The sequence below is a fragment of the Acinonyx jubatus genome, chromosome C1 (assembly GCF_027475565.1).
Source record: "Acinonyx jubatus isolate Ajub_Pintada_27869175 chromosome C1, VMU_Ajub_asm_v1.0, whole genome shotgun sequence".
In the NCBI taxonomy this organism is placed as follows: domain Eukaryota; kingdom Metazoa; phylum Chordata; class Mammalia; order Carnivora; family Felidae; genus Acinonyx; species Acinonyx jubatus.
The window spans coordinates 41,849,309-41,873,801 of NC_069381.1; the positions used below are offsets into that span (position 1 = coordinate 41,849,309).

The window sequence follows — 24,493 nt, forward strand, 5'->3', positions numbered from 1 at the left end:
GGAGTCACAATCCCAGCTCTGCTGCTTAGCAGCTGGGTGACTCGTGAACAAAGTACTATACCTTGCTGGGCCTCAGTGTCTCCCTCTGGGATATGGGGGATATTAATAGCATTTAATGCATAAGCCTATTATGATGATAAATGCTAATACACCCACAAACCACTGAAGTACCTGATACATAGTAAATATTCAGTAAATGATAGTTCTTCTTGTGGTTATTTAAATTTATTGTCTCCATTTAAAAAAACAGGAAATTGAGGCTCAGAGATGGGAACAGACTTGGCCAAGGTTAACAGAAAAGGCAGTTCCAGTCATAGGGTTGACAAATGTCACTAAGAATCTTCTGTAAATAAATGCTGAAGTTTTCTTGTGTGTGGACCTAACACAAGACACAATCCTTGTTCTCAGCAAAGTGGAAGGAAGGGGAGAACTAACCTTTCCCAAGTGCTCATGTACCTCTATCTCATTCCTATGAGGTCAGTATTTTGACTTCCATTTTACAGATGAGGCTAAGTAAGAAGTCCAAATTCTCCCAGGAAGTCAATTGCCAAGTATTGATAGGCTGATCCGGTACCAAAGTCCTTGCCTTTCCCTAGTCTCTGTTTCCTGGACTCTAATGACACTCCAGCTAGGATGGAGAGGGAGCAGTTAGGATTAGAGACATGATCCTAGAAGAAGGCAAGACCTTCACTCCAGGGTGCAGAAATCTTAGAGTAAATTCCAGGAGTGGCTGATCTCAGGCTGAAAAAGAATTGTGAACATGAAAAATGCTTACTAACACGTGAAGAGCTGGACTCATGTTGAGACCAGAGAAGGAGGTAGGCAAAGGCAGTGTTTCCTTGAGTTTTGGGATTAACAGACCTGGGACAAATCCCAGCTGGGCAAATACCAGGTTGGGATTTAAACTACTCAGGTGAGTAGTTTAACTTCTCTGAGGCTTGATAGATATATTGTCTACATATTTATATATAAAATACCCATACTTCAGAATGACTTGTTCAGTTATTAATTCCTCCCTTGAGGTACAGTTGACCCTTATGGCCATGCAGGTTTTAAAGATATGCAACAGAAGGGACAGATGGGAGTTGAAATCTGGCCTGAACTCTAATTACCCAGCCTTACCTTTGGCATGGAGCTACATCAGGCCACGGGAAAGGTCACTTTTTTCCTAATATGCACAAAGGAACAAAGGCAGTGCAAAACAGCAGTCCTGCCTTCTAGAAGACCCTAAGCCAACTGCAGTGAAACTAGGGCTGAAGCAGGCACTACCTCCGTCATAGAGGAGCTTGTGGTCTGAAGCTGTAATTGCCAAGTGAGATGATGACACATGGAAGGTGCTCAATGAATGGTACATATATAGTCAGGACAACAGATACTGCAGAAAAGTACAATGTCCTGAGAGTTGGCCACAGAAAGGCGTCCAGCAGAAGGGGTTATTTCAAGCCTGGCCTTGAAAGGTGGAGAGGATTTAGATAAGTACAAGGTGGGGAACTACATGAGCAAAAACTTGGGAGAGGGGGTTCCTTTCCCAGGTCAGACTGGTTAAATCGGAAGCTTCCTGTAGGAAAGAAGAGGCAGGTATAGTTGAAGAAACAGGGAGAGTTCAGATTTTAGAGGTTCTGGAATCACTGAGACAACTCAACAGATCAAGTGAAGCCTTCAGAAAATCTGTTAATCCAATGGGAGAAAGGATAATCTTTTCAAGGGATGATTTTCGGAACAACTGGATATCCACATATATTTTTTTTATAAATAAAAAATTTATTTATTATATTTAAATGATCTCTACACCCAACATGGGACTCGAACTCACAGCCTTGAGATCAAGAGTCGCATACTCTCCTGACTGAGTTAGCCAGGTACCCCTGGATATGTGTATGTAAAAGTGAACTTCAACCATTGCTTCACGCTACACATAAAAACTAACTCAGAAGCATAAACATAAAACTTCTAGAAGAAAACATAGGAGAAAATTTTTGCTATCTTGAGGTAGGCAAAGATTTCTTTTAATTTTTTTTAATGTTTATTTATTTCTGAGACAGAGAGAGAGAGACAGAGCATGAGTGAGGGAGGGGCATTCAGAAAGGGGGACACAGAATCCGAAGCATTCTGTCGGCACAGAGCCCAAAGCGGGGCTCGAACTCAAAGATCGCGAGATCATGACCTGAGCGGAAGCTGGACGCTCAACCGACTGAGCCACCCAGGCGCCCCGGCAAAGATTTTTTTTAGATAGAACACAGGAAACACTAATCTTAACAGAAAAAAAGTGATAAATTAGACTAAAATTTTAATTTCTGCTTTTTGAAAAATGCATTTAAGAAAATGAGAAGGGAGGGGCAGCTGGCTGGCTTGGTGGGTAAAGCATACTACTCTTTGTCTCTGGGTTGTGAGTTCGAGCCCCATGTTAAGTGTAAAGATTACTTTAAAAAACTAAAATCTTTTTTTTTTTTTTTTGAGAGAGAGAGAGAGAGAGAGCACATGAGCAGGGGAGGGGGAAAGGAAGAGGGAGAGAGACAATCTTAAGCAGGCTCCATCCATGCCCAGCATGGATTGCGACGTGGGGCTCCATCTCACAACAGTGAGATCATGACCTGAGCCGAAATCAAGAGTCAGTCACTTAACCAATTGAGTCACCCAGGCGCCCCTACACCTCAATAAAGTTGACTTTAAAAGAAAAAACCCCTCAAGAGCAGCATCATCGTATAGCAATAAAAGAATTGAAAGGAACCTAAATGTTGAAGAAAATGGATAATCAATCATCACATATTCACTAAATGGAAAACTACATAGCAGCAAAATTGGATGAACCAGATTGAGCATACACATCAGTACAAAGTTTACAAACACACAACTGAGTGGAAAAAAAAAAAAAAAAAAACAGGTTCCAGAAGAATACATGCAGTATGATTTTTATTTAAAGTTTTATCACAAGTAAAGCAACTCCCTACAATTTCTCAAAGATCCATACTTATGTGATAAATGCATGAAGAAGAGCATGGGAATGATAAACACTAAATTCAGGAGAGCAGTTATCTGGGGGAGGAGAGGGCAGGCAGGAAGGAGTACACAGGGGGCTTCAAACAGGACTGATCAATGTTTGTATTTCTTAAGCTGAGTAGAGGGTACATGGGTGGTCCTTATACTATCCTTTATGTTGTTTAATGTGTCTTAACAAAAACTCTACACCTGGAGTCAGGAAAGAGTTTGGCTGGTATCAGGAGCTCTGAGCCTAGGTCCCAATTTGTCCCTGGATGTCATTTGTCCCTGGATGTCATCAAGGTGTTCCACTGTGGTAAAGTCACTTCTCTCAGGATGAGACACAAGAGCATCATTATGGACAGGAAAGGAAGGATTCGTACTGGGCATCAAGGGGGAGGCCCTGAGAGGAACTGGCACTTAGAGGGAAATAATGCACCTGTGCCTCCTTCCTTTGCTTCTCCAGCTGCAATGAACTGCAAGCTGACCCCAGAGCTCGGTGGGGGCCTGAAGGTGAGGATGGGGGTGTGTAGGGGATGGGTTCAGGGTGGGCACAGCTGCAGGAAGCAGGGCAAGGGGAGAGGGGTGCTCGGCGGTGTCGAGTGCAGACACTGCCCGCGGGGCCCACACGCGGCTGAGCCCAGCAGTGAATACTCAACCTCAGGTTGCACACGGGCTCTCAGCCGCTGCTGACTGAGGTCACCACACTGCGTGGCCCACCCCAGCAAGGGGCCATTTCTTTCTAGAGCCTCTCTGAGGGGACTGGGTTCCTGGAGCAAGGGTGCTGAGGTCTAGGGGCACTGCTTTGAGAGCCACGCAGGAGAGGCTTCCAGTTATGGCTCACTGGGTGCCAGGGGACACACGCTTCCATCTCCAGTAATATAAACTACTGCCCTAATGTAATTCACAGGCAAAAAGTGACCGACCTAAGGTCACACTGCAGGTGACTGGAACTTACTCCTTGCATATAGTTGGGCAAGCTACTTAACCTGTTTGGGTCCAAGGTGTGGTGTGTACACCATACCAAAGTATTTGTTTTGTGTGATGAGATTATGGGTGATTTTGATTGTTTCCTTTAACTTACTATAATTTCTAGTTTGTTGTTTTATAATGAATATGTACATATTTTGTTATTTAAAATCGGGAGAGTAATAGTACACAGGGTTGTTGGGAAGGTTAAAGGAGAGGATGAAAAGCACAGAACACAAACTCTAGATTACAGTGTTTTCTCCATAAATGTGAATTCTCCCTGCTCACCCTTCCCTCCTATACTTTCTTTCCCTTGTGGTATTGGAGACTCTGGTCCCCAGACCTCAGCTGGGGAGGAAGGAATTGATGGAAGGAGTCACACTGGCTGTGTGACTTTGGGTAAATCACTTAACCTCCCTGAGTTTCTTACTTTGCAAAATGGGAAGAATAACACTGATCTCAAAGGAAGTTTTCAAGGACTATATGACATACAAGATGGAAAACTTCCTGATAAGTGCCTGCAAGAAGAATAAGACTGTATGACATACAAGATGGAAAACTTCCTGATACTTAGTAGGTCTACAATAAGTGCCTGCAAGAAGAATAAGCATTACAGTAGGAGGTAGGCCAGAAAAACTAAAGGATTTTAGCATATGGTCCACAGAGCCCAGGGGGTCCGCGGTTAGAGTTCAGGGCGGGGTGGGGGGGTGGGGGGTAGTCTATGAACCTGGAATGAAAAAAAATTACATCCTGTTTTCACTAACCTGTAACTGGAATTTAGCATTTCTTTCTGTCATGCAGGTAAGGAACAAGCCCCAGTACTATTTATCAGTACCTGTGACTTTGTCACCAATAGAAATCCTAGATAGTTTTGTATTGCATTGCAGTAGCAATATCTTGAAATACTATTTACACTCATTCACCACCTCAAAATTACAATAGTTAATAGACCAATCTCTAGATCTTGCTTTTTAATGTTTAAAAAAGACACAAAATAAATATTTTGATAATGATCCTATATAACTAGTATTCTTGTTATCCTAAGTAATTTACTCTTTGTAGTTAAAAATATTCTTCCAGGGGGGCGCCTGGGTGGCTCAGTTGGTTAAGCGTCCAACTTCAGCTCAGGTCACGATCTCACGGTCCGGGAATTCGAGCCCCGCGTCAGGCTCTGGGCTGATGGCTCAGAGCCTGGAGCCTGCTTCCGATTCTGTGTTTCCCTCTCTCTCTGCCCCTCCCCTGTTCATGCTCTGTCTCTCTCTGTCTCAAAAATAAATAAAAACATTAAGAAAAAAAAGAATATAAAAAAAAAAAAATTCTTCCAGGAGCGCCTGGGTGGCTCAGTCGGTTGGGTGTCCAACTTCCACTCAGGTCACAATCTCACAGTTTGTGAGTTCGAGCCCTTTGTCGGGCTCTGTGCTGACAGTTCAGAGCCTGGAGCTTGCTTCGGATTCTGTGTCTCCCTCTCTCTCTGACCCTCCCTAGCTCACACTCTGTCTCTTTCTCTCCCTCAAAAATAAATAAACGTTAAAAAAAATTTTTTTAATAGTCTTCTGAATGGGGGGGGAGGTGGTCTATAAGTCTTCATCAGACCACTAAAGGAACCCTTGGATAAACAGACACGTTTATCATGTTTATCAATGCCTGGGCCATTGACTGCTGTGTGACATTGGGTTTGTTATTTCTCAGGGGCACAATCATCCCTGCTTGGCTCATCCCACAGGGTTGTTGGGAGGAACAAATTAATTCTTGGCTGGAAAAGTTTTCTGGAAACTGTTGGCAGCTTCACAATTTTCCCAAAAGTCAGAGTACAGTCCTTTTTACCTTTCAGTTAAACCTCTGTCCTTTCCACGGGATTCCACTCCACCCCCTTTACTTTCCATCTGATAAATAAAGAGGTCAAAGTGCACCTTCATTAGGGTATGCCATCCAGCTCCCAGTTTGCAGAGATCCATAGCTCAGTGGAAATGTTTTCTGGGGGATAATAACGATTCCCTCCAGTTTTCACATTTGACCTTATAGTGACCCTTGAGGACACTACCCCTTCCAAAATTATTCTTCTGTCCTTCAGATGGTGACCCCTCTGTGGCCATGGTCCCTACATTTCCCCTTTCACTGCTCTGTCCTATGATCATCTGTGTGACTCCCCCACCATACTGTGTGTTTCTCAAGGGCAGACCCAGATCTGACCCCCTCAGGGACTCCAGTGTTCAGGTCAAAAGCATGGCACACAGGGGCACCTGGGTGGCTTAGCCGGTTAAGCATCCGACTTCAGCTCAGGTCATGATCTTGTGGTTCGTGGGTTTGAGCCCCGCCTTGGGCTCTGTGCTGACAGTTCAGAGCCTGGAACCTGCTTCAGATTCTGTGTCGTCCTCTCTCTCTGGCACTCCCCCACTTGCCCTCTGTCTCTCTCCCTCTCAAAAATAAATAAACATTAAAAAGCATGGCACACATTAGCGTCTTAGAAGCTGGCCTAGATGAAGAAAGGTGACCTGAAACACAGAAAAACCAGGGAAGGAGTAGAGCTAGGGCTTGAACCCAGGTCACCTGATGCCCGTGATATATCCCCCATATACCCAAAGCAAGGGATGGAGGAACTGAGGAGTTTCAAGGCATCACAATAACTATTTCCTCCTCTACCCACTCCTGTGAAAAATGAAAAGAGCTAAAGATCTTGTAATCTTGAGTTAGCCCCTGCCCATCTGTCCAGTGGGAGGTGTCAGATTCAGTGGCTTTCAAGCCTTTTTGACCTGATTCAAAGTAAGAAATGCATTTTACATTGTGATCTGGTCCATAATGCATACATACATATGTAACTGAAAGAGACATTTTATGAAAGAACACTTAGTTTTACTATCTGCAGTGCACTTTTTCTATTCTGTTCAATTATTATTATTTTTTAAACCTTGCTGTGACTCAGTAACTGGTTACATGCCCCACAAGTCTTTTTCAACCCCAATACCCTGTGTCTAGCTGAATGGGCATGATTCGCATATAAAATAGGACAGCTAAAGCTCAGGAGTCTCTAGTCCTGGATCAGTGTGATTGGGCAAAGCTGTGTAACTCTCAGAGCCTCAGTTTCCCCAGTGTACCCTGAGAGGACAGATGGGCAATTCCTAAGGGCCACATATGGTTCCTTTAGTCTGTGGTTCCCTGATCCTAGTGAGAATGCTGCTCTTGTAATCTATAAATAACTTCTGAGAGTAGAAAGGTGTGTTGGCTTTGCTTCCTGGCAGGGGCGGGGGTGGGAGGGCTGGGGGGGGGGGTGGAATTATAATTTGGGACATTGTGTAGCTCCCCTGTCCTAGGCCAGTATGGCAGGGAGTCTGATCAGGGTGTGAACAAGTCAGTACATAAATTAGCTGCTCAAGGAAGGCAGAGACAGGCAAGGAAGTCAGAGGATGAAGATATTTAAAAGTCCACTGGAGGGGCACCTGGGTGGCTCAGTTGGTTAAGTGTTGGACTTTGGCTCAGGTCATAAATCTCGTGCTTCATGGATTCCAGCCCCCGGTCGGGTTCTGTGCTGACAGTATGGGGCCTGGAGCCTGCTTTGGGTTCTGTGTCTCCCTCTCTCTCTGCTCCTCCCCTGCTCGCTCTGTCTCTCTCTCTCTAAAATGAATAAACCAAAATGATTTTTTTTTAAGTCCACTGGAAAAGAGGCACACTGGAAAAGAACAAGGGCTTGGGGACTAGACAGACCCAGGTTAAAATCTCAGGGTTTGAGGACTGGGGGAAACGACCTCTATGGCGCTTAGCTCTCATTTATAAAATGGGTTTGAAAATCTCTGGCCCTCCGGGTTGGTGTGACGGTTAAGTAGTGTACGAATCATCCCACACTGACGCTACTGAGGGGTCGCGGAGGCGCGCACTAGCCTGGAACTGCCCTGAGACTGCCGGCGTCGAGCACAGTGCCCAGCACCAGGCGGGTGCCCAAGCGCCAAGTGTGGAATCCACGGCGGTGGCTTCCATGCCCACCCTGCCACCCTGGACTTGTGTTGTCTGAGCACCCAGCACCCCCGTGCATAACCTGGGAACGCAGCAGGGCAGGTAGGGGAAGTGCGGGCACAGACCCGCGCCCAGGAGGCTCCCCCGGGCTGCTCCCACCTCCCGGCTCCGCCGGTCGCCCTCCCATCCGGCCCCTCCAACCCCCGCCCCGCGCTCGCGCTCGGGCTCCGGGTCCCGCCCCGCTTCCAGCCGCACTCCACTCCCACCGCTCCTCCGCCCTCCTCCTCCCACTCCTCTTCCTCCTCCACGCCCCTCCCGCTGCGCCCGTCCGCGTACCTGGCTGCCTCTCTGGGTCCCCTGGGAGTCTAGAGCTCTAACCGCTGCGTTTCCGCGCCTCTCGCCGCGTCTCTCCCTGTCTCGCTGCTTCTCTCCGCTTATTTCTCCCTCAGTCTCTGTCTTTCTCAGGCTCGGTGTTGTCTCCGTTCGTCCCTCGCCCAGCCGTCTGGTGGCCCGAGGTGGCAGCGGGCCCGGCGCGGGGCGCGATGAGTGGCGCCTGCACGAGCTACGTGAGCGCGGAGCAGGAGGTGGTGCGTGGCTTCAGCTGCCCGCGGCCGGGGGGCGAGGCGGCCGCCGTCTTCTGCTGCGGCTTCCGCGACCACAAGTACTGCTGCGACGACCCGCACAGCTTCTTTCCCTACGAGCACAGCTACATGTGGTGGCTCAGGTACCGGCCGGCCGTGGCCCTAACCCCAGCTAGAACCCCACTCCAGCCCTAGCCCCTTCGCCGCACCCTCGGCCCAGCGCGGGCTAAACCCTGAGCCCTCACCCAAATGCCCACCCCCACATCAGCATGGACCCCACAGGCCCTTTAGCCCTTCAGGCCCAATCCTGACCTTTGCTCTCATCCCGTCACCAACCCAACTCCCTCAGTAACCTCTTCCTTCATTCAGATCTAAGCTTGAACCTCACCCCAACTCCATCCCTACTCCCAACGTCATACTCCACCACCCTCAAACCAGCCCCAGATTACATACCAACCCTCTTCCTGACACCACACTCTCTTCTCCCACAATCACTGGAAACCCAAACTCCACCCTCATTCAAATGCAAACCAGGGTCCCCATCCTAACATCAGCTCGACATCATCCCTGACTTTACCCACTGTGAAATACTGATCACCAGACCCAACCTCCCCCTGAATCCTCCAGGCAACCCACCTCAGCTCTTCTTCCCAACCCTGACTCCAAACATGGTCCAGCCCTACACCCAGACCTCAGCCCCAAGTCCTACTCCTCATCTCATACTATATCCCTAGTCAATCCCAGCCCAGTCCAGGTTCAACTCTTTCTTCCCCCTCATATTTACTTATTCTTTCAACTACCCCTTACTGAGCACTTAGTTGTGCCAGGCCCTGGAGTGGGTACTGGGGATGTACTCCACTCCCGAGCTAAAGCAGAAGACCAAGGGATTAGAGATGCCTCCAAGTTCATCAGTGGCACAATGCTACAGCAGAAGCCAGCTCAGGCTATATTAATAGAAGTGTAATTTGGGTGGATCCCCACTCGTAGGACCTTAGTTTCCCTGCCTGTTCAGGGGAGGGGCTGGGTAGGACAGCACTGACATTCCTGGAGCCTAAGTGTGGTGCTGAGAGGGCAACGGGTCTCAGTGTCTCTCTGTCTCTAAAGGCCTCACCCAGAAAATAGGACGTGATCCTGAGCCTGCTCTGGAAAACAGACATCAGCAAAAATGGCGTGGGCCATCTCAGTAGATAGTGATTTTTTCTGTTCCTGCAGGTATGTGACCGGAGGCTGCATACCCTCTGGGTGGGAAAGGACAGTCTGCTGCAGAACCCATTCTGAGCCTCTGTCTTTGCATCTATCAAATGAAGAGCATGATAAATGATTGCCCCAATTTCTGACTTGGACCAAATGAGATAGAGGTGAAATCAACTTGGCATATGCCACTGACAATTACAGATACCACTTTTTGTAGACTGATTAATCTGTAATTCTGAAACCATTTTCAGATGGCCAAGTTTTCTGATCCTGCACATTTGGCTGCTGTCTATAACCTGAGGAATTATACTAATTTATTCTCTATTCCCCCATATATTCATTCATTCCTTATAGCCTTTGCTTTGTGCCTGGTGCAATGCTAGGCAATAGTGACACAGAAATCAATTATTCCCTGCCCCCGAGGAGCTCATAGTCCATTCAGAGAGATATGTCATGCACCTAGAGTATAACAATGGAGGATTTGCTGAAGACTGAGTGTACTTAGCACGGAGCTGGGTGCTGAAATATGTCAGTGCTGACCTCCCTTTGAGGTATAGAGACAGTATAGAACTTTGGGGATGATTAGAAGGCTGTCCAAACCTTGGCTTTGTCACTTAATAGCTATGTGAATTAGGGCAATTACCTCTGAGTGGTATTTTTTTTTTTAAGTTTATTTATTTATTTATTTATTTATTTATTTATTTATTTATTTATTAATTAGTAATCTCTACATCCAACATGGGGCTCGAACTCATGACCCCAAGTCACATACTGCTCTGACTGAGCCAGCCAGGCACCCCTCTGAGTCTCTTTTTTCATCTTCAAAATAGCAATAGGAATACCTATCTCGTTGAATTGTTGTGAGGATTTAGTGAAATAAAATAATGCATGTGAGAGTGACTAATACATATTGCAGATGTTCAGTAAAAGGAGGTTTCTTTCCCTGGTTCATAGGTTGGGAAAGTGAAGCTTGGAGTATCGAGGTGAATTGTCCAAGACCATCTAGCAATGTATTGGCAGACTGAGGTTTAAAGAACAGTACCTAGGATCAACCAAGAGTTAGATGAATTCACACATTCACAACCCTGGCACATCTTTTCTCCAGTTTACAGATGAGAAAACTTGCAAGGAGCTAAGTTCCTATCTGGGAATGCCCTAGTGAGAGCAAGTGGCAGAGCTGGGGTGAAAACTCAGGCCTGTCTGGCCCCACGTCCAGGTCTGTCCTGTGGCACAACTGTTTAAATCTAGCCTGGCTTTCTCATAACCCGCTCTACTCAGATCATTTGAAAAGATACTCACTGACCCTCCAATCCTGTGACCTCGAGAGCGGTTGAAAGGTTTAGCGTGCAGGGCTGACTCTTCCTAGGCTTGGACATAATGTGGTTCATAAACATCACAGACAGTTGCAAAGTGGAGGAGAGGAACTGAGGGTCCCCAGGACATCCAGGTAATCAGTGTGCTCTAACCCCTGAAACAACCCTCTGGTGTGCTCCACGGAGCCCTACCATAGCAGGGTGGAGGCCTTGTTTGGCTCTAGACTCCATTTGGCCTTTTTCATGAAAGTTGGCCCTCAAAAACATAAAAATCCCCAAGTAAACAACTGTTTCCTTGTATAGTGCTCAAGGAGAATTGCTGTCTTTAAAAGTGTGTCTCAGGAAGTGAAGACTCCCTGTGGAGAAGCAGCTGGTGCTATCACATGTCTGGTCCACTTTCCAAACACCCTCTATCAGTAGCTCCATATTTTTTTTTTTAACCAGAATGTGAGCCAAAAGACAGCAGCCTTGCAGCAGGACAGAACTGGGTGTCAGGCACTGGATATACACCACCTCATTTAATCTTTATGGACACCTGGTGAGAAAGGAACCTTTACAAATAAAGCAAATGAAGGTCAAGAGATGCAGGACTTTTCAGTTTACATGTGACAGAACCCAGATTTGAACTTAGAACTGCCCGACTCAAAAACCCTACCAAATGCTAGACTACCCCTCCAATTCTTTCCTAGAGGACACAGTGTGATCTTTCAGACTTGTAGATCTGTGAAATCCTACAAGGCTAGCAGCTCTTCAGCTTCCCACCCAGGGCAGGAAAACTCCAACTTCATTGAAAAGTGTACTTATCCAGGTGTTCTTCACAAACCTGTGCAATAATAGAGAGCTTACCACCTCTTGAGGCAGTGCATTCACCTGGGGACAATGCTAATCATTTGAAGTTCATCTTATACCAACCACAGATTTCCCCCTTAGAGCTTCCCCTGGCATTCCTGACTCTATCCTTGGGGGCAGGTTCCTCTGTTCCCAGACCATCAGAGACAGTGCCCGCTCCCTGACTGACTGCTAATCTAGGATGTATTCCCCCAGCTCTCTCACCCATTCTTCAAAGGGCCCTACTTTTATTTATTTATTTATTTATTTATGTATTTATTTATTTATTTAAAAAATATTTTTAATGTTTATTTATTTTTGACAGAGAGAGACAGAGCATGAGCAGAGGAGGGGCAGAGAGAGAGGGAGACACAGAATCTGAAGCAGGCTCCAGGCTCTGAGCTGTCAGCCCAGAGCCCGACGCGGGGCCTGAACTCACAGACCGCGAGATCATGACCTGAGCCAAAGTCGGACACTCAACTGACTGAACCACCCAGGCGCCCCAGGACCCTACTTTTAGAGGTGGCCACAGATGTCCCATGGAAAGTATAGGGTCCCAACTGGAGCACAAGCCTTCCTTATAAACAGTGAGCATATCTCAAAAGAGGAAATAATGTTTAATTAAAGTACTTATGAGAACCAAAAGGTACTGCATGTTCACTGTGGAAAATGTGGAAGGGACAAGAGAAACAAAAAAGGAAAGAAATCATGGGAGATCAGGTGTCTTAGCTTGGATTCCCCCCAAAGACTCAGATACAAGAATTTGAGGTCAAGTAGTTTATATGGAAAGGCATCCTAGAAAACATGGGTAGACGGTGGGGGAGAGAGGCGGGGAAGGGTAGGAGCAAACAATGGTGTGTCACCACTGAGGGTCACAGGAGCTTAAACCTGCTGAACTCTGCCAGCCATTGCAGAAATTATACCTCAGAGTCATCCCACCTGAGGACCAGGAATTTATATACCAGTTTATATACCAGAGTATATAGGGAATATATGCCAGGGAATCTGTATATCAGGGTATTTATATACCAATTTCTGTCAGTCACTGGTTGTGTGCTGATGGGAGAAGGGAGGCATTAATTTTCCTGTACTTATGACCTGCTTGATGTACAGACGAAGACTGTTCTGGCCCAAGAAAGCTTTCAGGCAAAAGGATGCAGATGCTGGCATTTGAAACTCTGGACAGAATATTCTATAATTATAAGACCAAATGGGACATAGACAGGACATCCACAGCCTGCGCTACACCCAGAGAGAGCCTGTTAGCAATTTGATGTATTCCTACCCGACCTTACAGATGTATAATTATGTAAATGTTTATGTTTATTTAAGTTGGCATTATGCTATATATTTAGTAGTGTGTCCTAGTCTTTTCACTTAACATTTTCCCATCAGAATTTATTCTTGACCTTAAATAATATTTGAAAATATGTTTTTAATGGCTCTATATGATTCCACTGCAGGGTGTTCAATAATTTATTTAGCCAGGGGCACCGGGGTGGCTCAGTCTGTTAAGTGTCTGACTCTTGGTTTCACGTTGGGTCATGATCTCATGGCTTGTGGGTTCGAGCCCCGCATCTCAGAGCAGAGCCTGCTTGGGACTCTCTCTCTCTCCCTCTCTCTGCCCCTCCTCCCCTCCCCCAAAATAAATAAATAAACTTAAAAGTAATAATTGACTAAATAATTTATTTAGCCATGGTGAGGTGAAGGAACAGCAGTGAGGAGATATTCTAGATGTGGAATCCACACTGGTGCAATGACCCACTGGAGAGTGGGTCAGAAATTACTTTGAGGCTGGAAGGACAGCTGATTTTTAACTAAGGCTTACTCTTCGTCTTGATTTTTTAAGAAACAGCATCGTGGGGAGGGCTCTTTAAGACCATCTCCAGCTCCCTGGGGTGGAAGCAGGTTGAAGAAAGTAGGGAGGGAAGGCGAACAGAAGAAGGGGAATACATACTGAGTCCCAACTACGTGGTTGCACTGAAGCATGTCATGTTACATGTATGGTGAGTACTTGGCGTATAGCTAATGCTCTTTCTCATGCTTAGGTGCAGAAAGTCTGAGACAAGTAGAGACAGAACAAAAGCTGAAGCCAGCTGATTCCTATAATATCTACAATACTTCGCATCTAACAGGCTGCCTCCCAAGTCCCTTCCTGACACTCAGCTCCCTCCTGTCTTCTCTCCCCAGTATTGGAGCCCTTGTGGGCCTGTCCATAGCAGCAGTGGTTCTGCTGGCCTTCATTGTCACTGCCTGTGTGCTCTGTTACCTGTTCATCAGCTCAAAGCCCCACACGAAGTTGGACCCAGGCTTAAGCTTACAGCCTACAGGTAAGAAATAGGCCTCAGGATTTCTGTGTATTGAACAGGCTAGCACCTTTACAGAGGGGAGATATTTAGAAGTGACGTACAAAATATTTGCTTCACGAGTGTTCCTAGAATATCCTGAAGCAGCAACACGTTTTTTAAGAGGGTCATGATCTGAACATTTTCATCCGAAGCTCTTCATGTGCTCAATGTTTATCAAAATAATTTGATATAGTCAAGATTCTATTTGTCACACAAAGATTAATCCATCTTGTGGATTTGCTAAGATAATGTTTTCATTCTAGCCTTAGAGAGTGAAAACTGATTTTAATATTGTCCCAAAATAGAATTAATAAGAAAAACTGAGTTTGTTCAGAAATTAGTTATTTTTCGATAATCTGAATTTTTGGACTACCCCTTCCTTCATTAGCACAGGCCCTCTAAAGCCTCAAAGGCCCCTGCCCAAAAAACAGTATTGCTTTTTCATAAGTCTTTACTGCACACATTTTTACGACCTCTGCAAGGTACTATGAAAGATACAAGTCCCTACTGGCAAATGATCTTTCTGTATGGTTTGGCAAACAACACTCAAAATGAGTATTATTATCTCCACTTTACAGATGAGATGAGAGATGAGAGAATCGAGGCTAAGACAGATTAGATGACTTAACTCAAAGTGTCACAGCCAATAAATGGTAAGGGTGAGTGGATGCCTGGCTGGCTCAGTTGGTAGAGCATGTGACTTTTGATACTGGGGTCTTGAGGTCAAGCCCCACGTTAGGTGGACAGCCTACTTTAAAAAAATAAATTAAAAAAAATTTTTTAAAAGGTAAGGCTGAAATTCAGCTCATGTTTTTCTACCTTAAATCATGCTCTTCTGCCCACCCAAACAAGAGTAGATTTGAATGAGTGCTGAGTTAGCAAAGTTGTTGGTTGGGTAAAAGGAGGAAAGGCATTCCAGGTTAGAGTAAATAATGAGTAAAAGTGTGTGGGCAATTCTGAGTAAGAGCTATGCAGTGACTGGTTCATTTATCACTGGGCCCCATAGGAAATAAGGCCAGACAGGACCTGAGGAATTTAAGCTAAGCAGAAGCAAGGGCGGCAATTATCAGGGACGTAGAAAGGTGCGGAGTAGCTAACTTTCAGAAGAAGATAGAGGGTTTTTTCAGTTGCAAAAGATTAATTTTCCAACTTAACAACTTGTGCAACAAACAACAGCACAAGAACCCTTCTCCAATCCTGATGACAATGAATAATCCTGCTGCTGCTGAGCAATGAAAAGCAGAAGGGATGAGGGTGGAAGGATTCTTCTGGCTCCCCTTGTAGTCAGGAATATGGGAGGCAGTGGCAGGGAATAGGAAGAAAGCCCTGAGCCTAGATCCAGACAGCCCAGGGAGACCAGAGACAGCCCAGGCTTCAACTTTTCCAGAGAAAGATCAGAGAAGTTAATGAAAGGCATGAAAGAAACTATCTCATGAGATATAGCATGTATGTAGATAGGAAGGCTCAATATCATAGACATATCAGATCTTAAAAAATTAATCTATACATAAAAATCCCAACAAAATGTTTCATGGAATTTGTCAAATTAGTTCTAAAATTAATGTAGAAGAGTAAAGGGAGAGACTAAATAAAACAATTTTGGAAAAGAAAGAAGAGGGGCACCTGGGTGGCTGATTCAGTTGAGCATTCGACTCTTGGTTTTGGTTCAGGTCATGATCTTATGGTTCGTGAGTTCAAGCCCCACATTAGGCTCTGTGCTAACAGCTTGGAGTCTGGAGCCTGCTTTAGATTCTGTGTCTCCCTCTCGCTGTGCCCCTTCCCTGCTCACACTCTGTCTCTCTCTCTCTTAAAAATAAACAAACAGTAAAAAATTTAAAAAAAAAAAAAGGTAAAAGAAAGAGACGAGGGACTTACCCTATCAGATAACAGACATTTTAAGAAGATATATTGTCTGCTTGATATTGGCACAGCAATTGACAGACAGAATTAGCAATGCAGTGCTAATTTGTACATTTGCCCCCCAGGGACATTTGGCAATGTCTGGAGACATTTTTGGTTGTTCCAGCTGGGGAAGGTATCTCTTGATAGAGACCAGGGATGCTGTTAAACATCCTACAATACAGAGGACAACACTCCACAACAAAGAGTTATGCAACCCAAAATTAAATAGTGCCAATGTTGAAAAACACTAGATTAAAAAAAGAGTCCAGAAACAGACTGATTAAAATGTAGGAATTTGAATTAAACACTTAAAAAAAATTTCTTAAATAAGGGAAAAATTGGCAAATTTGCCTTCATCAAATCCAAATAGACAAGAAATAAAAATAAGATAAAAGTGGGGTGCCTGAGTGTCTCAGTCAGTTAAGCGTCAAACTCTCGGTTTTGGCTCAGGTCATGATCTCACAGTTTTGTGAGTTCAAGCCCTGTGTCAGGCTCTGCACTGGCAGCGTGCAGCCTGCTTGGGATTCTGTCTCTTCCCCTCTCTCTCTGCCCCTCCCCTGCTCATGCTCTCTCTGTCTCTCTCAAAATAACTAAATGAACTTAAAAAAATTGTTTTTAAAAAGACAAAAGACATTATAAGTAACATTACAAAACAAGTGGTGGACTGCAAAGTTATTAGAAACATAAAAATAAATCACACATATAGACAATCCTCATTATTCACAGATTTGATATTTGTGAAATTGTGTACTTGCTAAAATTTATCTGTAACCTCAAAATCAATACTTACAGTGTTTTTGAGGTCATTTGTGGATGTGGACATGTGCAGAGCAGCAAAAAGTTTGAGTTGCCCATCACGCACATACCCAGCTGAGGTTAAACAAGGCTACGCTCTGCCTTCTTGTTTTCAGCTTTCATACTGTAAACAAGTATATATTTAGTGCCATGTTTTTTGCATTTTTGTGATTTTTGTTAATTTCACTGTTTAAAATGCCCCCCAAATATAGTGCCAAAGTATTATTGTCTACTGTTCCTAAGCATAAGAAGGCTGCTGTGCCCTGTGGAGAAAACACATGTGTTTTAAACTTTGTTTTGGCAGGAGTTATAATGCTGTTGGTCATGAGTTCAATGTTAATGAATCAACAATGTATATTAAATAATGTGTCTTCAAACAGAAACACACACAAAATAAATTCATGTATTGGTCAGATGACAAAACTGTTGTGACCAGAGGCTCACAGGAACCTAACCTAGCATTTCCCCAGGAGCAATGATTCAGTATTCATTAATTCAGTGTTTGTGATGACTTTATAGAATATAACTACTGCGGGGTGCCTGGGTGGCTCAGTCAGTTGAGTGTCTGACTCTTGATTTTGGCTCAGGTCATGATCTTGTGGTTGTGGGACCAAGCCCCGCATCAGGATCTGCACTGACAGTACAGAGCCTGCTTGGGATTCTCTCTCTCTCACTCTCTCTCTCTCTCTCTCTCTCTCTCTGCCCCTCCTCTGCTTCTGCTCTCAGTCTCTCTCAAAATAAAGAAACAAATTTAAAAAAATAAATGTTAAGAGAAGAGTGTAACTACTGTGAATTATGAGAATCAACTATATATAAAGTAGAGGTGAGGTTGATATCCAGAATATACAGGCACATCTTTAAACAAATGAGAAAAACATAATCTACAAAAAAAGAAATTCAAATGCTCAGTACACATGAAAAGATGCTCAGCCTTACTAATAATCAGAAGAGTGCAGTTTAAGAATGAAGTAACTTTTAAAAACAATTACATTGGCGGGCCCCTGGTTGGCTCAGTCAGAAGAGCATGTGACTCTTGATCTCGGGGTTGTGAGTTCAAGCCCCACATTGGGGGTAGAGATTACTAAAAAAATAAATAAATAAACTTAAAAAAATCAATTACACTGGCAAAAGTCCAAAAATGGATCATATTAATAGTGAGAAGTTCAGGTGTGAGGAATTGATCCTGTCATATGCGACTGGTAAGAGAATAACTTGGACAACCACTTTGTGGAGCAACTTGGCAATATCTATTGAAACTAAAAAAAATAAATAAATAAATAAATAATATATATATACACACATCCTATACTCCATAATTCCACTGTAATTATCTGCCTTAGGGAAATAGTTGCACTAAGAGGGGCCTGTAAAGATAGATCCATGATAACTTGTTATAATTAGAAACAAACTAAATGTCCATCAGTAGAGGAATAATGAAATATGATATCACAGTTAAAAAGAATGAACTAGCTCTAAATACACCATCTCATTTGCTCTTCAAATAACTGGGCAGAGCACAGATCTTATTGCTATCCATTTTACAGATGAGGATTTTACAGACTGAGGCCCAGCGTCACCTAGTGAGTGAGTGACAGAACCAACTCAACCTCCACCCTCCTTCCTCTCCTTATCCCTGTGCCATCAAAGGGAAGTCCTCACCATGTGCCAGACACTGAAACTTTATGCGCACTCTCTCATCTAATTTTCCCAAATGGGTTAATGATTGTCACCCCTTTTACAGATGTGAACACCAGGTCTCAGAGAGGTTAGATGACTGGCCCAAGGATTTACAGCTTGTAAACTGTAGAACTGGAATTCAAATACATGTGTCTTTCTGCCTCCCAAGTCCTACTCTTTCTGTGTTGCCAGGCCAGGTGTGTGAGGTGTTCCTGCTTGTGGCCTGCTTCTCTTACCTCTCCTTGTTTTATCCCCCAAACCTTTCTGACTCAAAGGAGATATAGTTCATTCTTTGGCTGTGTGAATGAAAACCACCCTCCTACTTTTCACTGCTCAGCCACCAGGTAGATTATTCAGTCCCTAGGGTTTGAGGCAGTTGTGTTCTTGCTTTTTGCTTCTTCTTCTTCTTCTTCTTTTTTTAAGATTTTATTTTTGAGTAATCTCTACACCCAATGTGGGGCTTGAACTCACAACCCTGAGATCAAGGGTCACATGCTCTAACAGAGTGAGACAGCCATGCGCCCCTTGCTTATTTTTAAGATGGAAAATGCATTTCCTGACCTTTTATTAAGTGATAGCTTTCAGCTCTCTCTGCATTTTGCCCAAACTCAACTCTTATCTCCTCCCCTTCTTCATTAAGTGCTATGCTCTCCTTCCTCTGAATACACAGTGTTTAACCAGGAGCTTCTCATTTCTCCAGCATCTGAGACAGTTTTAAAAAAAAAATTAATGTTTATTTATTTTTGAGAGAGAGACACAACATGAGTGGAGGAAGGGCAGAGAGAGAGGGAAACACAGAATCCAAAGTAGGCTCCAGGCTTTGAGCTGTCAGGACAGAGCCCAACACGGGGCTTGAACCCATGAAACGTGAGATCATGACCTGAACTGAAGTCAGATGCTTAACTGACTGAGCCACTCAGACACCCCATCTGCATCTGAGACAGTTTATAAGCCCACTATCTTACATTCATCAGAGCTTTACCCTTCACAAAGAAAGACTTTTCACTTCTGTCTCCCTCTCTGGTAGGACATGTGGAGAGATCATCAGCCCCATTTTACAGCAGAAGGAACCAAGGCTTAGCCAAGGGAAGTGAATTAGCCAAGTCCACACAGCTAGTGAGCTTGTGTTGCTGAGGTATCAAGCCCAATCTCCCAGACTCTAAAGACTACTATTATTGCACTGTATCTTGGGGCCATGATATCTGACTATGGGGACACGGGCAGTGTAGGGAGTGAGAACCTTAGTAAGAGCACAGTGGGAATGGACCTGAGTTTCTGAAAATAGGTTCTTTCTGCTGCTCAGGCATTCTGTACTATCCCATCACACCCACACCAATCCCATCACCCAAACTCAGGATGCAACAAAGACCGTAACTTTCTTACTCTGGTACTTTGTGAGGAACTAGCTTGATCAGAAGGGTGACTGAGTTCCTACTGTTGTGCTAGGTGCTATGCTTTAAACACCTTATCCCATTTAACCAGCTCAACTACTCTGCCAAGTGGTTATTATCAACCCTATTTTGCAGATGAGGTGAATGAGGTAAGTGTAGAGGTGATATTCCGACCTAGGTACGTTTAGTAAGAGACAAAAAAAGGGGGGGAAATGAGAGACAAGAGTTCAATTTTCCCTCTAAAAGGTGTTGGTGGGAGATCATTAATCAGCCATTCTTATCATCCATCAGCTTGGTGTTTTCATAAAGTTAAACATACACTTACTATATGTATTAGTTTCCTACAGCCCCTGTAACAAATGACCACAAACTTGGTGGCTTAGCATAACAGAAATGTATTAATTATCTCACATTCCAAATCAGTTTCACTGGATTGAAATCAAAGGCTCCAGGGGAGAATCTATTCCCTGCCTTGTCCAGTTTCTGGTGACTGCCTGCATTCCTTTGCTTGTAGCTGTATCACTCCAATCACACACTCTACATGTGTCTTCACATCACTCTGCGTGTGTCCATCTCCCTCTGCCTTTCTCTTATAAAGGCAGTTGTGTTGGCATTTAGGGCCCACCCAGATAATTCAGGATAATATCCTCATCTCAAAACCCTTAATTTTATCACATCTGCAAAACTTTACCATATAAGGTAACATTCACAGGTTCCAGAGATTAGGACCTGATATCTTTGGGGGCCACCATTCAGCCCACTATACCATACAAATCAGCAATCACACTCCTAGGTGTTTATCCTAGAGAAATGAAAATGTATGTCTGCACAAAGCCTATACATGAATGTTCATAGCAGCTTTATTTGTAATTGATGAAAACTAGAAACAACTCAGATGTCCTTCAATGAGCAGATGGTACAACTATACAGTGACACATATGCAGCCATAAAAAGGAATGCACTATTGATACGCACAACAATTAAATGGATCTCAAGGGTATTATGTCAAATAAAAAAAAGCCAATCTCAAAAGGTGGTATACTATATCTTTCTATTTATATAACACTTCTGGAATGACAAAATTATAGTAATGGAGAAAAGGTTGGTGGTTACCAGGAGTTAGGTTTAGGAGGAAGGTCTGACTATAAAGACATAGCATGAAGAAGTTTTTTCTGTGGTAATGAAACAGTTCTTTATCCTGACTGTGGCAGTGATTATATAACTATGTATGTGATAAACTTTGATACCATACACCAAAAAAAAAAAAAAGTACATATAAAAACTGGTAAAAATTGAACAGGATTTGTAGTTTAGTTCATCATATTGTATCCATGTCAGTCTCCTAGTTTTGAAGTTATTCTGTGGTTATTTAAGATTTTACCATTGGGGAAAGCTAGGTGAAGGGTAAACTGCAACTCTCTACTATTTTTGTAACTTCTTATGAGTCTTAAATTAGTTAAAAAATAGAAAGGTCAAAAGAAAACAAAGGAAATCTATTGGCTCTGTGGGTGAGAAGTCCAAAAGTCAGGTGGGCTTTCTGGATGGTTTGAATAGAAGTTCACTATGTCCTTAGGCTTGTGTCTCCATCCTCTAAGATTCTCTCGGCTCTACCCTCTATTTTGTGTTGGCTTACTCCTCAGGCTGACTTTTCTTATGGTAGTAAGTTGACTACCAGCAGTCCCTGGGACCACTAGCTTTTTGTTTCCTTCTAGCCAGGAGAAGAAAGAGGGAACTATCCCTTCTTTCCAGGGGGAAGGTGTGAGCTCTACTCTTACTGGACCGTTAAGGTCATGTGTCCAACCCTAAACCAATCACTGTGCCCAGGGAAATGCTATGCACCCATTGCCAATCCATGTGGCAAAGGAATGGGATTACCCGATTGGCTCAGACCACCCAGGCCCCACAACTGGAGCTGGGATGGGGCCAATACCACCCAAATATAATTGGTATTAACAGGTGGGAAGAGGTGGGATGTATGTTAGGTAGCCAACTCCAATGTCCAATACAACCTCCTTCTTGAAACTCACTCTTCCCTTAGTTTTGAAGGCATCATTCTTCCTGGACATCCCCCATCAATGGGTCTTTTAAAGCATAGGTGTTTTCTAGACAGATAAGGTATAAAATGTCATTCCAAGCAGAAGACATAGCATAAGCAAAAAACCAGAGATGTGAAGGAATGAAACTGTTTAGGGAACAATGAAAACCTTGGTAACCCAAAGTGTAGAATTCTTAAGGGAAGGGTGAGAGTAATGAAGCTAAAGAGAAGGGGGATTGGGCCAGTATATGAAGAGCCTTGAATACGACCCCAAGGACGCAGGTAATGGGAAGACATTGAAGGCTTTTGAGAAAAAACAGTACGTGGACTCACTTAACTTTAGAAAGCTCTCTCTGGCCACAAACTAGAGGATAGATTGGAGGGGGTCTAACTGGAAGCTGTTCCACTGGTCTAGGAGGAAGAAGATGTGACTGAGGGTGGTGGCCTTGAAGATGTAAAGAAATGGGTGAATATGGAAGATGGTGATTGGTGGAATCTGCAGGACTCACATTTCTGGCTTGAATACTTGATACACTTTTTTTTTTTTTTTTTTTTTTTAGTAATCTCTACCTCCAACATGGGGCTCGAACCCACAACCCCAAGATCAAAAGCCACCTGCCCTACCAACTGAGCCAGCCAGGTGCCCCTGAACACTTGATGCACTTTTTATTCAAAAAAGCAGGAATGCTCAATTGTGTCAAATGCTCCTGATAAGTCAAGGGAGATAAGGATTTGTAAGTGACCATGGGATTTAGTGACAAAACATTTTGAGGCAAGTTGGGGGAAGTACCTAAGTCAATTACAGCAGAATAAGTCATGAATGGGAAATAGGGAATACTAAGGCCAAGCGAGCCTCCTTTCAAGCTCATATATAAGAAGAGAGAATAAAGCAGTAGCTGAAGAGAGTCGTGGAATCTATTCTTAAAGAAGAGAATAATGTATCTTTTAAAATTTTCCAGCACTTCTCTGCATGCTAGCTATGTAGTCAGCCTGTATCTTCATCTATAAAATGAGTTTTCAGTAGTACCTATCTTATGGGTTTATGGTCAAGGTCAAGTCTTCATTTTTCCTAACAATTGTTTATTGTCCGTCTCCCCGAGTAGACTTTAACTTCATTAGAAACACTGATAGCTCAGGGCGCCTGGGTGGCTCAGTCGGTTAAGTGTCCGACTTTGGCTCAGGTCATGATCTCACGGTCCGCGAGTTTGAGCCCTGCGTCGGGCTCTGTGCTGACAGCTCAGAGCCTGGAGCCTGTTTCAGATTCTGTGTCTCCCTCTCTCTCTGCCCCTCCCCTGTTCATGCTCTGTCTCTCTCTGTCTCAAAAATAAATAAATGTTAAAAAAAAAATTAAAAAAAAAAAAGAAACACTGATAGCTCCTAGTGAATGATGTAGTATGTTGTTAATAAATATTTGTTAAGCAAATGATGAGTTTAAGACTATAAGCACAGTCCTACCCCAGGTAAGCACTCAGGGAAGTTAGCCAGGGTGTATGGGACTGTGGGGGAGGAAGGTCTGCATGAGGAAACCCCATACCTTCAGCCTGCTGTTTTCCAGACCCCAAGGAGGAGGCGCCCCCTGACTGCCAAGGTGGGAATACAGGCACTTTGATGGAAGTGCCAGGAGTGAGCGCTCTTGGGCAGAATCACCCTTTCCTGAACCCACGGCTGGACTGCAATGAGGAGCAGGCTATGGACCCCAAGTGCTTTCTCCAGCACTGCTTCATGGCCACAGTGACTGTCAGCGACATTCCAGGCAGCCCTGAGGAGGCCCCTGTCCCAAATCTAGACCCACGTGGACCAGCCCCATAAACATCGAATAAATGTCTCTACATCATCCTTTTCTGGAGCCTCTTTTCCATAAAAGATGGGGGTGGGGATGATCAAAGGGACCTTGGAGTCCAGTGGGATACATGAGGGCTTTCCCCAGAAATCCCACCCAGGCCTTGCTTTGCACCCATTTATATTGCTGTGCCTGGACTACTGTGGGCCAAAGACAGTTTAGACATGAGTCCCAGAGAAAAATGGTCGGTAATAACTCCATGCAATCAGAGGGAAGCTTGAGGCCTCTGGAGGCTCAGAGGAGCCCCTTACCCAACTTAGGGAGCAAGAGAAGTCTGACTTGGTCTTCCTGTCACAGAGCAGGTATACCTAGGATGCCCCGGAAAGATGGCTGGGACCCAGAAGCAGGTGACTTCTACCTCTCCTGCAGCTCTGCCCCAAGGAACAGAATGAGAGGGAGTGTAGAGTACACGGGGCCCAGCCACATTTAATATCATTTAATTTCTTAGTTGGATGAAAGAGTGAATAAACAAGAGAGGGAATGTATGGTTAACAGACTGAACACAGGCTGCACAGTGTAGACGCAGCCACCTCCTGTCCTCATGTGGTCTTGATAAAGTCCCTAACTCTCCCTGAGCCTCAGTTCCCTTGCTGGGTTATGGTGAGTGTTCAATGAGATGATGGTTATGTTCTGCCTTCATAAATATGAAAGTGCTACAAAGACTTCTGAAACTACAGTTGGGTGTTTTTCAATATAATG

The 24,493-nt window shown here is 44.2% G+C and overlaps 1 protein-coding gene across 1 annotated transcript; it reads left to right on the plus strand.

Annotated features, from left to right (window-relative positions):
• The first annotated feature begins 8,137 nt into the window (after positions 1-8,137).
• On the plus strand, positions 8,138-23,795 carry SHISAL2A (shisa like 2A). Its single transcript, XM_027059174.2, has 3 exons — positions 8,138-8,614; positions 13,997-14,136; positions 23,510-23,795. The coding sequence occupies exons 1-3, from the start codon at positions 8,433-8,435 to the stop codon at positions 23,761-23,763; spliced, it is 576 nt and encodes a 191-aa protein (XP_026914975.1). The 5' UTR covers positions 8,138-8,432; the 3' UTR covers positions 23,764-23,795.
• The last annotated feature ends 698 nt before the right edge of the window (positions 23,796-24,493 follow it).

What these genes read in the sequence shown, in the direction of transcription:
- SHISAL2A (XM_027059174.2), top strand. Translation starts at nt 8,433, where the DNA reads ATGAGTGGCGCCTGCACGAGCTACGTGAGCGCGGAGCAGGAGGTGGTG. An exon ending in AGCTACATGTGGTGGCTCAG is followed by an intron (nt 8,615 to 13,996) that starts GTACCGGCCGGC and finishes TTCTCTCCCCAG; the next exon opens with TATTGGAGCCCTTGTGGGCC. An exon ending in CTTAAGCTTACAGCCTACAG is followed by an intron (nt 14,137 to 23,509) that starts GTAAGAAATAGG and finishes GCTGTTTTCCAG; the next exon opens with ACCCCAAGGAGGAGGCGCCC.